The sequence below is a fragment of the Amblyomma mixtum genome, chromosome 2 (genome assembly GCF_055824585.1).
Source record: "Amblyomma mixtum isolate Tamu chromosome 2, ASM5582458v1, whole genome shotgun sequence".
NCBI lineage: Eukaryota > Metazoa > Arthropoda > Arachnida > Ixodida > Ixodidae > Amblyomma > Amblyomma mixtum.
The window spans coordinates 119,996,735-120,012,955 of NC_143013.1; the positions used below are offsets into that span (position 1 = coordinate 119,996,735).

Sequence of the window (16,221 nt, forward strand, 5' to 3'; positions counted from 1 at the left end):
CTACGCCATGGTTCAGCTGGTGGTGCAGCTGGTGGTGGTGCTTGTGGTTAGACTTCTGGTGATGCATCGGTTTTACAATCCAATCCAATCCAATCTAATCCAATCCAATCCAATATGCTAAGGTCATTGGTAGGTCATTGGTAGCTACCGGCTTCGCTACGCGACGGGCTGAAAGTGCAACTAGTATTGCTTTCGTAATAAAAAGCGTGACACCTCTGCTGACAACCTTCTGCTGACAACCTTCTCTCGACAACCTTCCGTTGACAACGATGAGGCGTTAAACGATTTCGCCTTAAAAGTGAATTGACCCATCCTTCTTTTGGACCAACACAACAGGTGAAGACTATGGGCTTGAACAAAGGCGTACAATGTTACGCTTGAGCATGTCGGCTCCATTTTCTTGAATAATTTTGCGCTCACTAGAAGACACACGATACGAGTGACGGCGAACAATGCTCGAACCATCCGTGATGAAGCAATAGGTATCTGCGGAGGTTTGGCCCAAAACTGTTGACTATGTGTCGAAGGACGTGGCATGCTAGGTTAAGGCGGCACGCAATTCTTCCTTTTTGGCCGGGGTGCGATCAGTGCTGATTGTAGCTGAAATATGAGCAGGTGGCGTCCGGAACGTAGCTGTAGTGTGGCGGCAGACATGACGTAGGGATCGACAGCAGCCTCTACCACTTGTGAGGCAGGACGGAGCGAACTTTACTAGCACTCGCAATAATGGCTGCCACTTCACCAAAGATGAAGATGAATGATGATGATGAACACATGTAAGTACAGATGAAGACGAAGGTCGCGCACTATGCTCACAATAATCAATCGGCTATCTGTTGCAAAACATCGAAAGTCAAAAATACGAATTTGAGTGCTCGTTGACCTTGCTTTCCCTCAGTGCATATTTATGAAATGATGTCTCTTGCTCTTCTGAAGCATCAGATAGAGGCGCAGTAGGTGTATTTGATGATGTAGCAGGTGTTAACTTGATTTCGAAGATGGTACCACACCCAGCGACACTATTTCATATTTAGGTAGAGTGAGAAAGCCAACTAAAAAAGCTTTTGAGTGCGTGTTTCTGACGCTCGATATTGTCACGTTGTAGTGGCGGTGTTGTCGAAGCACATTGTCAAGAAATTTAAAAACAGGGCTCACCTGCGATGTTTACAGCCATCAATTTCTCACTGTAACCTGTAAAAAGTCCGCCTTGCTTTGCTGTGCAGCTCAAAAGACCGCAACGACGTACATTTCAGAGTTTTTAAAACAAAAATTGGTAAAGGTCAAAAGAAATATGACAAGTACAACGTGTTGTCGGGCTACTGAGTTCAATACTTCAGACATGGTAGTAGCGCGAAACACGAACACATACAAGACAATTGCACTCGTCCCGTACCCTGTCTTCTGTGTGCTTGTGTTTCGCGCAACTACCATGCCTGATGTCAAAAGAAATCAACCCATATATTTGGCCATTCAAAAAGGGAACGGTTATTTCCTTCCCAGTGCACTAATTGTGAATTGCCTATCAAACACTGTTTTCATATCACTCCAAGAGCTTTATTCTTTGTTTCATATCTAGGATACGTCTGGTTTTGTTTCTTTGGATCATAGTTTATCAATTCTAGGCTGAAGAGTAAACTTATGAACGGCTGCTGGAATTTCGATAAAACTTTTATGGATGATTTAGCTTCTTGTCATTAGACCATATTTCGTTATTATTGCACAAACACATCAGAAGCTTACTGTCATCACACTGAGATACTCAAGTAACACTTGTTGCTGGGCTAGTTGGTGCATTTTTCTTCGTACAAAAGCTAGCGCAAAACACGACACACACAAGAAAGGTAGACAGGACAACGCGCTACTGACAACTGATCCTTTATTGGAAAGAAACACGTAATATATAGGCACACCGTCAACCCACCTATCAGCTGCAGCAAACGTCACAATGATGTAAAGGGTCATAAAAGCGATAAAAGACACAAAGACTGAAAACACGACGTAGCTAAAAAACGATAAAAAATGACGAAAGAACATTAAAAGCATGACACGTGGTGTATAAGGCCAAAGAAACATGACTGACAGGAATTCAACAGGATGATAACAAAACGATATTGCATAAAAAACGTAACAAATGCAGTAAAAGAAAAACACGTGAAACAAGAAAAACCTGATAAAAAGCCTGTGAGCTGAACACTTGAGATTACATTGAGGGGAAAAAAAAAAAAAAAAAAAAAAAAAAAAAAAAAAAAAAACTTGTACACATCCTCGCCTCAGGAAAACCTTTCTAAAAAGCATTCTTCAGTTTTATACAAGAAGATAGATGCATCACTAACAGCATTCGCGCCCTTTTTTCTGATCAGAAAAGCTTCTTTTAATTCACGGGACACTCGATCATGGCCTCTACCTAAAACAACGGTTTTTTCCAGAATGGGCCGGCAAGAGTTTTGTTCACAGTCCTTGCAATGAAGAGGCAGATTCGAACCTGTTCCTGTCCCCATCGAACGTTCATGCTCCCTCAACCTTTCATTCAGGCAACGCCCCGTTTGACCAACATACACTTTTCCACACGTGAGTGGGATCTGATACACAACCCTTTCACTGCATTCCACGTACCTACGTGTATGTCTGGTTCCACAGGATCTTTCTGCTCTCTTTTCCGAGTTCACACGAGGACACAACGAGGCTAGCTTACAGGGAGCGGAGAATACAACTGGAACCTTAAACTTTGTTGCAACTTTCTTTAGATTATGGGCAACGCGGTGAGAGTAGGGAACCACTTCTGGCTTAATTCTTTCTTCAACAAGTTCAGGCCGCTTCCGTTCCACGCCTTTTATGCTATGAAGAAGGGACTCCACCACACTTGTCAGGACAGACTGTGGGAAGCCTGCATCCTGAAGCCTTAGCATCTGAGACTGGAAGCTTATTTTCATAGCATGGCAACAGGACTTCGCAATGGCGGCCTTTAAACCTGACATGGCAATGGCTCGCTTCACAGTCTTAGAGTGCGCCGATTTATAAGACAAGAATCCCTTCTGGGCACGAGGGTGGTACATCCAGCACATCTTCTCATTGCTTATGGAAAGTTCCAGGTCTAAAAACTGTAATTTCCGGTTGCTCCTGTGTAAATTCCAATCCTTCTCCGTTCTGACTAAAAATTCTTAAAATCTCGTTAACTGTGCCTAAGTAACTGTGTGTGTCCTCTTTACTTAGAAGGATTAAAAAATCATCGACGTACCTGAAAACCTTCAAAACCTTATCTTTATCCAACTGCTGATCCACACTTCGATCAATCATTGAAAGAAAAATATTGCTCAGAACCGGCGCAACACAGGAACCAATACAAATCCCTTTCTTCTGTATAAACAAACCACTCTCAAACTCTACCACTGTAGCGTTAAGGTAAAATTCTAACAAAGTCATAAAGTTCTCCAGTGACACACCAGCTGCGTTCTGAAAGGACGTAACCCCACTTTCCTCAATGCATGCTTGTACGGCTTTGAACAATTCCTTATGGGGAATGGAATAAAAAAGATCTTTCGCGTCGACAGAAAAGAAATACCCAATTTGCTGCTTATCTTTAAGAAATTCAATAATATCCAAGGAGTTTTTTGTTGCAAAAGGATCAGTGACCACAAGCTGGTTAAGATGCTTCAAGAGGAACTGACTCACAAGACGTTGCCAAGATCCCCGTTCGCTTACAATGCAACGGAATGGTACATCCTCTTTGTGTGTCTTAGCTGTGAAAAACATGCTGAGACTTTTGCCCTTGCAGTCACTTACAGACTTTGCTAACCTTTGCAGTTCCAATTCATTGCAGAGGGCAGGTTTTATCAGGTTTTTCTTGTTTCACGTGTTTTTCTTTTACTGCATTTGTTACGTTTTTTATGCAATATCGTTTTGTTATCATCCTGTTGAATTCCTGTCAGTCATGTTTCTTTGGCCTTATACACCACGTGTCATGCTTTTAATGTTCTTTCGTCATTTTTTATCGTTTTTTAGCTACGTCGTGTTTTCAGTCTTTGTGTCTTTTATCGCTTTTATGACCCTTTACATCATTGTGACGTTTGCTGCAGCTGATAGGTGGGTTGACGGTGTGCCTATATATTACGTGTTTCTTTCCAATAAAGGATCAGTTGTCAGTAGCGCGTTGTCCTGTCTACCTTTCTTGTGTGTGTCGTGTTTTGCGCTAGCTTTTGTACGAAGAAAAATCACACTGAGAAATCGGGTCGGTCAGCACAGAAAACTATCATTTCAAAAATAATGACGATATACTGGTTGTTTGTAATTACATACCTTCTAGGTGGCTTAAGCACAGGATAAGGCCAGTCGCGTTTTTTTTTTGTAAAAATGCCATTACTTTAAAAAGGGTCCATTTTTCCAGTTGTTATTATATTTCAGATATCTAAAAATATTAGGGTTACATAAAAATCTAGCACGCCAGAATGTACCTCATCTTGTTTCTGACAAAATTTCAGTTTAGAAGCGACTGTGAAAGCAGCCTTTCGTGAAGTAGATTTGGAGCAATAGTTCTCCCAATGGTTTTATTTTCCAAAAAGGGCAAAGTGATCAAAATAGGTTCAAGGGTTTCAGTACATGCTTGTTAATTTTATGACCAGAAAAAATTAACCACAGTGTCCTACTGCACAGGTTGGACCCTCATCTTTTAACACTGGGCTACGAGATCTGTGGATATTGCTTAAAGTTTTCTCTCTTTTTTTTTTAGCTTTAGAACTTATCAGCTCTCTTTTCTGCGCTCGTGAAGTGCTTTCTTTGGTCGGTTGGTCTTAAAGGAAAAAAAAATAACCAGCGTCGAACAAGGCCAAACTGATGTCTGGCTTATCGAGACTCTGAGTGGAGCGAGAATAGCGTTGAAAGATCACGTTCTGTCACGCTTTGGACGGCGAAGCGCACCACCGTCTCGTGAAAAAAATTTACTTCTTTTCTGCTGCGCAGACGACAACAAAACTTTGTAAAGAGTTCATTTCTTAATCTAGGAACCCACTACGGCTGAAACTGAGAAGTCCTTTTTTTGTTAAACTCCTGATTTAACCAGGCATCACCCCTTTTCCTAATGGGCTGTTTCGCTGTGAGGGGCCTCAAGCTATGCAAGATGGCGACCATACGGTGGTCTTCTGTGGTTAACCTATAAAAAGTCGCGCTTACTTTTAAAGTTTGCAGTGAACTAGCTCTTGTCCGGGGATGGCGGAAGCTCCACCTGAGCCAAACAGTCTTGCTTCTCAAGGGTAAAAAAACATCTACGCGTATGGAGGGACAAATCGTAGCTTGGCGTGTACAAGCGGAAGGCGCGAAAGTGGTGCTGTAGATAGTCAACGCCCACTTTGGAGACAATTTAATGTCCATCACACCAGCATGTGTACACTTTTGTAAAACAGGCAGATCACAAACTAGAAGCTCAATTCCTTGTTTTTAGCACTTCACGTCAAGAAAACCAAGTGATTCTGATGGTACTTGAGCAGAAAACAAGCTGGAAATGTTTGCAACACCGTCTCGCTTGAGGTTTAACTGATGAAGTTGCACTAGTCTGCAGTTTTTGTATTTAACAAACTTTATGAACCACGTGCAGTTTGAAGTATGAGTTTTGATTTCTAATCGTGTTAAAAGTTGAAAAGAGAGAAAAATGATTGCCTCTTTTTAGGTGCGCTGTTTTCTGGGAAACTAACCATGCCTTGCAACTTCAGATTGATTGGTGAATGTAGGCCCCTATGACATAAATACTTTCATCAGATTCCAATCAATTTTCACCATCTATACGACTCACAGACGAATTCCAGCGACAGTGAGGGAATCGGACAATAATGAAGAGAAAAAAATAAATGGCATGAACTGGACTCGTTATCATCCCCCTCTCTCCATGGATAACAAAGATCCTTATCAACGTACACCCATGCCGTAATAAGGCCTGCCTTTCAAGAAGCTCTCATGCACAAAACTCGCTGCACTTTAAATGCGCCCGTTAGTCATGTTTGCTCAGCGATGTGCCCTGACAAACAGCAGCTTCTATTTACATAAGCTTTTCCAGACGGCGTAAACTAACGTTTTACGAATACCTCCTCTGTACCTGACAAAAACTTCTCTGCTGTATTTCAGCCAGCGTTCCGTTACAGTGCAGAAAACACCTATTTCCTTGTTATTGCTCCCACCAGAAAACTGACGCAGTGGTACCTCGCATCTTTTCAGTCTGGTTGTCTTGTTTACGTCCATTTAACAGTGCTCCTAAGATATGCTTTACAGCTAAGCTTAGGCTACAACGTCTGAAATAATCTGTTAACATTTTACGCAGCGGACAGAACGACTGGGCCGTTGACGCCGAGGGTGCGTCAACTTCCTGAAATTCGCCAGTACTGTACGAAACTTTCATTGCCGTCACGCTTCCTGTGAGAACCGAACTTAGGGAAGGCAGAGGGTCCAAAAGTAAGAGAAAAAAAGAAAATACCACAATGCGAAAAGCATAGACATCATAAAGAAGTTGTTTTGCATCAAAATGCGCAGACGAAACGTGGGAATTTTTCTTTTATTGATGACAGACATGGTCGCCAGGTTTGTTAAATTTGCCTCAGAAAGTTTGCGCTACGGTTGTGTCATTCTTTCATGGATAGATCTCATCACTATCCTGTTCGAATTGGGGCGGTCGCTTGTGCTACCTTTCACTGGGAATAAAAGGGGCTTTTTTGATTATTACATTTTTTGCTTTGATCTTTATCCTTATTGTTTGGCGCTCTCATTCTAGTATATGTTCTGTATTCCAAGCTTTAATATATTTTTTATGTGACCCTTGAGGATATTTTGCTGTGCTCTTTTTACGCCAGCATTATTCTTTTTATTTCCCCTCTCTCCTGCTTGCGTACGAATTTCGATTACACTACCCTAAAGCCCAGACCTGCCTGAAAGCTGTTTAAGTCTGCGTTGAAATCTCGAAGTATTAGTTCTATAGAAGAACAGAATATATTGAATGCTTCCAACAGTGCTCCTGCATGCTACACAAATATGAACTTCCGCTTCATATTTTCTTCTACATTGCCTTATTTAGCAGCAAACTGATCTAGTGTGTAATGTGAGTCCAGTAGACTGAGGGCTTGAGGGTCACTGGTTGTTCAGAAGTGTGGCAATGAAATATCTTGGTCCTATGAAACATCGAATGTTTTTCATTTCTACGAAAACATCATCGCACAGTGGCCTCTATTTATCCAGTTATTGAAATTTTATTTCTCTCGTAACTTTCTGATCAAATTGTAGCTTGGCTTCAGGAAATAGACAATTAATATTTTGTGATTTAGGGAAGATTCCTGGCTCTAAATGTTGTTTTTATCTTTCTTCTAAACTTTTGTCCGCCTTGAGTCGGTCTGATGCATGCCAACAAGGATCAAATAGAAGAAATCTTAACTGTGTGATAGTGTCATCGCTTAGCTCTCAAAGCTGCCCAAGTGACCAAAGAAACAAAAAGAAATGGCCGGGATTAACTGAAATTGGTCTTTTCATAAACAAACTACGTAGAAAACGTAATTGTATGTGTGATTGGACTTTTGGGTTTAAACAAAAAAAAGCAATAAAGTATTGCCAATTACGTTCTAGAAATTTTGTTCTAGCCGAAAGAGGTCAGTATTCTTGCATACAAGGCGTACAGCTAGTTGCTGTTGAGTAGATGTCACACTGAATCAACGTTCAAAAGTAACTGAGTGCAAAAACCAGGGGCGTGATGAGTTGTAATTGTATAAGCAGAACAGCTGTGCGATTTGAGGTACTACGTCGCTAGCTTACACACTTTCGCTGAGCGGGAAGCATCCCTTTTTCACCGCCTGCTACCTAAGCTCTGTTAGTTCACTATCATCATCCGCTACAGTCCTTAGGTAAGTAGCTTTATCAGCGGCATGTCGGGCACTGATACGAAATCATGCGCCGGTCTTGCGAACAATATAAGTTTCTGGTTACCGCCAGCATTAAGCGACACTTCCATCACTACCACTGACACATGATGAATCGCCTTCTCTCTTAGCCCCGCTTGACAACTGTAGGATAAGTTGTAAGCCTAGTTCGTACATTTAACTTCCCACATATCAACTTACATTTTCGAAGTAAACTCATACCTGCGGTTTTGTCTACGGGCTGTGTCATTTAACATGCGTCGTTTTTTTATAGCGAAAGCAATACTAGATGCACTTTCAGCCCGTCGCATAGCGAGGCCGGTAGCTACCATATTAGCATATTGGATTGGATTGGATTTCATTGGATTGGATTGTATAACCGGTGCATCACCACAAGTCTAACCACAAGCACCACCACCAGCTACACTACCAGCTGAACCATGGCGTAGCTATTTTATTGCGAAAGCAATACTAGTTGCACTTTCAGCCCGTCGCGTAGCGAGGCCGGTAGCTACCATATTAGCATATTAGATTAGGTTGGATTTGATTTGATTTGATTTAATTGGGTTCAATTTGATTGGATTGCGTTGGGTTGGGTTGGATTGGATTATATAACCGATGCATCACCACAAGTCTAACCACAAGCACCACCACCAGCTACACTGCCAGCTGAACCATGGCGTAGCTACGGATACTGCTTTCGCAATTACCGGGCTTAACCAATCTAAGCCACAGCCATTTTTTTTATTGACAATAACAATTCATTCGAAAGCAGAGTCCCAAGTGCTACCATTTGTAATATAGGTACTGGTAAATAAACTGTTCATGCTGAGAAAAACGCCGATACAGAGTTTAAGCGACTCTGACAACACGAGACGCCGCTTTAAATCGCAAAAAAAAATTCAATAATTTATTCGTCGAAAATAACGTTCGCTGAAAAAAAAAAACAATATGCGTCCTCAAAAAAACGGCAAAGAATGTCCGCAAGTTTGTCAAGAAATAAAAATCGAAAAATCTAATCCCTGCTTACAATGAGGATTTTGGTTTCGCATACTTGGTTCATTGTTTTTCTTCAACAGACTACCACTGCGCTATGAAACATGGTCACAAGGAGTCCTGTCTTGCGTGTCATCTTCTTGTGTCCGTGTTACAAAGCGCTCTGGTGATCTGCTTACTTACGAGCAAGCGCAAAAACTACAGAGAACGTTTAGTACATTTCAATCGGAGCGAATGCACGGATATGTGCTGCGTAGAAGACGACGGTGAGCAGGCAGTGCCGCTGGATGGAGCAGATATAATTTCATGAAGTGGACGCTCTTCAATGCACAGCGCGAGAGAGTGGTGCTGTTTAACACGAGACGTGTTGGCTGCGGCGATAGCCTAGCATAAGTGCTCATATTAAAACCGAACTGTCAAAAACCGCATGGAGGCATAAACATCCGGCATTAAGCCTAGTAAACAGCGGCGTTCAGTAAAACAGGAAGAAACTTTTAAGTTAGCAAGCAAAGTCATGAATTTACCTGCAAGAATGCTCTAATTATACATAATAGAATGCTTGAATATATTCCTATTTCGCGCAAAAATCTGTACAAGGATTTGATAACGACGCTATTACCGCCCCCACTGTATCGTTCTCTCTATTTTGGGCTCACGTGTCATGATGCTTTAAAGTTAGTGCCTAAATTTCCAATATCTCCTTGCACCAAAACATTTTTCTATGAGTTACACACCGAAGCTCTACATGCCAACATGTGGCTCGATAAGAAAAACATATTAATGTCTTCTCTAAACTGCCGCTTATGCAATGTGCCTGCAACAATCAAAAATTGTTCTATAGACTGCAAAGACGTGATTTTGTCTTCGGCTGTGCTGCAGAGTATGATGTAGAAATAGTTTCTCATAAATTCCTACAGTGTGCGCTACCTTGTTGCTTCCCAACCTGACTAGAAATCCTATGATAAGATTCTTCTGATTGGACTTCATAGCCTTCGGAAAATGCGCACGCAAGACCGCCACGTTGAACCTGTTGTTTCGCCCAGAATTCATTTTAACCGAATGCTGCTGCAGGTAACGTACATTTACGAAGGATTGGACTTTTTACCGGATTGGTGTCCTCTCCTGATGCGATGTACGAGGTCTGTTAGAAAAGTATCCGACCTTATTTTTTTTGCGAACACCTGATGGATATGAAACAAGCGCGCTTGCACCAGCAGACCTTGATCCGTCGTGCGCAGACACGAATTTTTTCCCGCCTGCCGATGACGTCAGTCGCTGGGAGGCAGCGTTTGAGTGAGGTAGTGCGCAGTGCTCTCGTCGGTTTTTTAGTGCAAGCAAAATGGCGGTGTGACAGGAGCAGCGCTAATGCATCAAATTTTGCCAGAAACGGGGCGACAGCCAAGTGGAAACCATTCGGAATATTCAGACGGTTTTCGGTGATGATGCTTAGAGCATCACACAAATTAAGCAATAGTACAACTGGTTTAAAGATGGCCGCACATCGGTGGAGAGCGAGCCACGCCCCAGTCGGCAATCAACATGCCGAAATGGCCAGGTCATTGCCGAAGTGAACGCTCTGGTGATGCGGGACCGTCGTGTGACTATCCGAGAAATTGCGGAAGAGGTGAACATCAGTAGTTTTTCTGCACATTCCATTATCAGCGAAGATTTGGCCATGAAGAGAGTTGCGGCGAAATTCGCGCCGAAGCTGCTCACGGTGGAGCAAAAGCAGCTTCGTGTTGAAGTCTCACAGGATATGCTGGATTCCAAAAATAGTGACCCCGACTTCAACACCATAATCGCTAGTGAAGAGTCTTGGGTGTACAGGTACGACCCGGAAACCAAATCCCAGTCGTCACAGTAGAAGCTTTCCACGTCCCCAAGACCAAAGAAGGCCTGCCAAATGCTCAGCAACGTCAAAGTGATGCTGACTGCTTTCTTGGACTCTCGCTGTGTGGCACACCACGAGTACGCACGCCCCAGGGTCAAACAATGACCAAAGAGTACTGCAGGGGTGTCCTCCGTCGCCTACGCGATGCTGTGCGGCGCAAGAGACCGGAGTTGAGGTCAACAGCAAATTGGCGCATCCATCATGACAATGCTCCTGCACATTCCTCGCATTTGATTCAGATTTTTTGGCGAAAAACCAGACTCCTGTAGTTCGGCAGACTCCTTACTCTCTTGATATGGCCCCTGCGACTTGTGGTTGTTTCCGAAAATCAAGAGGCCATTGAAAGGAGCGCGATTTCAGCTAAGAAAGGACATTATGGCTGCAACGACAGCTGAGCTAAACTCCATTCTGAAAAAGGCCTTTTCGGAACACTTCCAACAGTGGCAGCACATCTGGGAGAAGTGTGTGGAGTCCCAAGGAGACTACTTTGAAGGTAATTAGGTTTCCAACGCTCCAGTTATGCCATTTTTTTATTCGGCAAAAGGTCGGATACTTTTCTAACAGACCTTGTATATGCTTGCCAGCTTTTAGTTCTGTTATGCTTTCTCTTAAGTTTGTGCTGCGTAGCGCCAACGTAGGTGCTCTGTAAATAGTTTTGTTGTACACACACACACACACACACACACGCGCGCGCACGCACGCGCACACGCGCACGCGCACGCACACGCACACGCACACGCACGCACACGCGCACGCACGAACGCGCACACGCACGCACGCGCACACACACGCACACGCACGCACGCGCACACACACACACACACGCACACACACGCACACACACACACACACGCACGCACACGCGCACACGTGCACACACATACACGCGCACACGCGCACACGCGCACGCACGCGCACACGCGCACACGCGCACGCACGCGCACGCGCACGCACGCGCACACGCGCACACGCGCACACGCGCACACGCGCACACGCGCACACGCACGCACGCGCACACGCACGCACGCGCACACGCACGCATGCGCACACGCACGCACGCGCACACACACGCACACGCACACGCACGCACGCGCACACACACACACGCGCACACACACACACGCGCACACACACGCACACGCACGCACGCGCGCACACACACACACACACACACACACGCACGCACGCACACACACACACACGCACACGCACGCACGCGCACACACGCACACGCACGCACGCGCACACACACACACACAGAGAGAGAGAGAGAGAGAGAGATAGATGCTTTCTGTACATAACCTTGTAGAATAAATATCATGAACAAAAAAGAAACAAGAAATAGCCTAGTGGTCTCGCTGAAAGGCCATTAAGGGAGATCTGTTCGCGCTGCCACGGTTCGACTCCCAGTCATAGGTATTCATTTTCTTTTTTTCTTTTTATCATGGTTTGGCCTCTAACTCAGCTGAAGGTCAAAACAAGGCTACCGGCAATTGAAGCAAGAGGTCCCGTAGTGAAATTTTTACTTCAAAAGTGTGTTTTCATCTGCTCTAGCCTATGCTGAATCAATTTTTTTGAAAAGAATCGTTTCGAGGACAAAACGTTTTATTCCGTGCTAACCTGTGCTTTTACGGATGACTGCACGTGACAAAATGTGCGGACAGGTACATAGCGCCCCTAGACGCCAACCTGAACTTGCATTTGTGATGTACTTTACAGCTCAGACTCTTTCCCATCCTTTAAAATGGATCACTTGCGAGGAGGGCCTTTTCATCACGTAGTATAACTTTAGTGTCTGTTAAGATTTGATTGTACTCAGACTACTTAAATTCCACATATATTAGCTAATATCTCTCGTTTGCTACGACACCGACACCAACCTCATCCGGCGAAATGGCGACTCCAGTCGCAAGGCATTAAAGAAAATTTCACGCATCTGAGACGCAATCTGCGGGTGCTTGCTGCGACATTTGGAGGAAATGTAGCTGCAACAGATAGGGATAAATTGCTTACGGGCTGTTTAGGAAACAAAGCTTTTTCTTTTCTCTTTTTACAGGCTTCGTGCGCATGAAGGACGTGCTGAACACATCGTTCGCCCTCGGGGCGAGGGTCAACCTGGTGCTCTACCGACAGGGCAGCGGCGCCGTGAAGACACTGCTCAAGCGTGTTGACCTGGCCAAAGAGTTCAACATTGTCCTGGACGTGCCGACCGAGAGGGTTTACGAGTTCCTTGAAGCTGTGAGCACTATAAACTCCTGTCCTTTAGTTGTGCATTCAAAAGGCTGGGAAGGAACTGTCACTCAGCGATATATGATGACAAGTCATGCTTTTTGCACTCTACCTCTAAAGTGCTAAGCTCTAGAGGCAGTCTGGTGGCGGAAAAGTTTCTGCCCTTTTATTTGTCTATACTGTTCGTGCCTGCTGACTATAGAGAACCCAAGCTCAAGTTTGCCGTGTCGATTGCAGCGCCGTAACACACAGCATAGCGAGAGGACCAAGCAGTTTTGGGGACGCTCTTGGTGCTATTCCACGCCACCTTCCTGGGCTTATTGGCGTGAGCTTCTGCGCTCTGTCGAAACCACACGTGGTGCCTGTCAGTTATCTGGGTTATGTCTACAGAAGCGAGGCAAATAGTGCTATCAATCAAACGCGGGCTTCTAATCGTTCAGAATGTGCTGTCGCGTTTGTAGCGGCCCAAGCGACTGACGGCAGCAGTTTTTAGGCACCTAGTGTAATAACTGCAGTGCTACTTGGGCATACAAAAGAGCCCTCATATTTGGATAGATAATTTAACAAAACTTCTGTTTGGGCTAGATGGTACATAGCTTATAAATGAATCCAAAATATCTTGCACGACATGTCAAACCGACGATGAAAGAAACACAAGTGTTGACTTGAGAAGACGATGGGGACGATGTACATACAAAAGAGCCCTCATATTTGGATAGATAATTTAACAAAACTTCTATTTGAGCTAGATGGTGCATAGCTTTTCAATATAAGCCACCTGGGCAGCGTAGGTTCTCTATACTATACGGCGTGGGTCCGCAAGGTGATGAAAATAAGATAGCAGCGCTCTCCTGGAATTTATCATCAACAAAAACCGCAGGACACTTGGGATTGGGATGTGTACATGTACAGTTGGAGTTGCATAGTTATGACCCCGACCGTGTGCGAAGTGTTTCGTAGAAACCTGCCACACATTAACTTTAAAAATACGCCTTTTTAGACACACAGATAGCGCTTCTCGTATATTAACTAGCAGTGCTGCAGACGCCAGGAAAGATGCGAATTAGGTTATATTTTAGGCAGGCCAACTAAATTGATTAGTTTTTAATCATTACAGATTGGAGCCTGGGCGCGATTAGAGATGGCGAGCTTGTCATTAGCAATAGCAACATTAGTTTTCAGAATTACGAAAACGTTACTGCCGTACGCGCTTTCCGTCAACAAATTTTTGCAGCCGAGGTGTGCGCTTAGTGATGTCCAGCATGAGCAATGCAGACGTGTCACGTGACCTTGTCATCGTGCCTCTGCTGTAGCAACGTGCAGCGATGCCCATGTTCGGGTGGGACAGAGCAGGTGACGTGCCACGCGTGCCGAGGAATGACGCGTTTAAAAGATGTGGGTGTGCGCGCACAGGAGGCGCGCGGGAAAATGGCCAAAATATATTAGCCACAACGCTGGGCATAATCGTGTTTTAGAAAACTGATATGGATATTCTAATTGGACACCTATAAATCGCTTCTTGCAACCAGGCGCTTACCTGTAAAAGGTTAAACGTTAGCTATTACAATTTATTCAACAATAGTTAACACGATCTATCTGTTTTTGACGGCCGCCAGTACTACTGTTCAGCTGCCAAAGTGGTCTAATAACCTCAAAAAGCATACGTATAGAATCTGGTGGCAGTTTTCTCTGAAACACTAGATGCTTTAGAATTATTTTCAGTTCGTTTTGATGCTCTTTGAGGTTGACAGCAGCGCCCATGTTGTTTATGTATCGATAATATATATTATCGTAAAAAAACAAAGGTTAGCTTTGAGCACAACCTCAGACAAAAATGAAAAGCGCAGTGGGCAACAAGGGTTATGCATTGATTTTTCAAATAGAGGTGCCAAGTAAGTGATTGCTTGAGAATAACTCTGATTGATTGCATAGGTAATTATCAGAAGTGGAAAACTCGTAACTGACATGCCTTCCTATTGTATCACCTTTAAAAAATACTTACTGGATGCAGTCGCAAATGATAAAATTCTTCCAGTCGTTTTTGACCTTTAAAAGATTGTTCGCAAGAATTTTATGCTGAGGCGTCAAACAGTGACGGACCTACCCTTGGAAGCTTCGAACATTCGATGGAGTAAGTTCTGCGCATGCGCTGTGACGTCAATTTTCTAGGCGTCTTATCCCCATAACAAAAACATTTGGGCCTCATAATCGGTCGTGTACTTTCGACTGGAACGTATATCGTACTGTGAGGCCTTCACGGCAAACGAAAAGATGCTCTAGAGATTCTTCTTGCCTTTAAGAACATGATGTAATTTTTGAAAGAATCCGCTTCTAAACAGTGCGCACTGTTCAGGATCCGTGGCAAAGAATTTGAGCATGTTCACATATGAACTTCTTCATCAAAGCTACCATCGTCATCGTCATTATCATCATAAGCAGCAGCAGCAGCAGCCTGACTACGCCCACTGCAGCACAAAGGTCTGTCCCACATCGGTCCAACTACATTGTCCTGTGTGAGCTGCGGTCACCTTACACCCGCACACTTCATAACGTCATCTGTCCACCTAATTTTTTGCCGTCCCTGCTACGCTTGCCTTCTCTTGAAATCCAGTCCGTTACCCTTAAGGAGCAGCGGTTATCTTGCCTTGGCATTATATGCATCATTTCTTCTTCTAGGATTCAACTAGGGTTTAATTAACCCGTGTTTCTGCTATGACTCCCTTTGTCCTTCGCTTTTCTCTTAAAATTACACCTATCATTTTGTTTTCATATTTACCAAACACAGCGCAAATGCTGAAAGGGTCTCTCACTTTTTTAACTGGTGTACTTTAAAGATCATATCTCCAATCAGTAAATTGCTGATCGCATGCGCCGTCGCAGAACGTCTGGTTTTCAATGAAAGCTTATACAGGCTTTTGCGGCTCCTTAGCTGCATGGGGCCTCTTAGGCTTCGCGGTAATAGCGGCCCTCTTTTAGAGAGCTCGTGGTCCCTGTCACCGCCGGGCACGGTTACGCCGGTGGATCATTAAAGAGTTAACGTCAGTTCATTTGGACATGGTGCCGAAAAGCTTCAAGAAGTGTTCTATTGTCAGCAAAGTTGATTTGTCAGAAAACGAAAAATATTTACCCCAAAGGTGCCTCTATGTACCCTGGTCAATCACCCGCCGTGGGTATGTGCCATTAAGCCTGAGGACATCATCATCATCATCGAAGCTACTAGACACG

General features: G+C 44.0%; 1 protein-coding gene across 1 annotated transcript in view; it reads left to right on the plus strand.

Moving 5' to 3' along the window:
- LOC149360729 (glutamate receptor ionotropic, kainate 2-like) overlaps window positions 1–16,221 on the plus strand; it is a 359,306-nt gene that overhangs the window by 117,242 nt on the left and 225,843 nt on the right. The window contains exon 4 of the mRNA XM_089572500.1: window positions 12,824–13,005. Coding sequence (XP_089428626.1) covers window positions 12,824–13,005 — 182 coding nt within the window. The remainder of the gene's footprint in view (window positions 1–12,823; window positions 13,006–16,221) is intronic.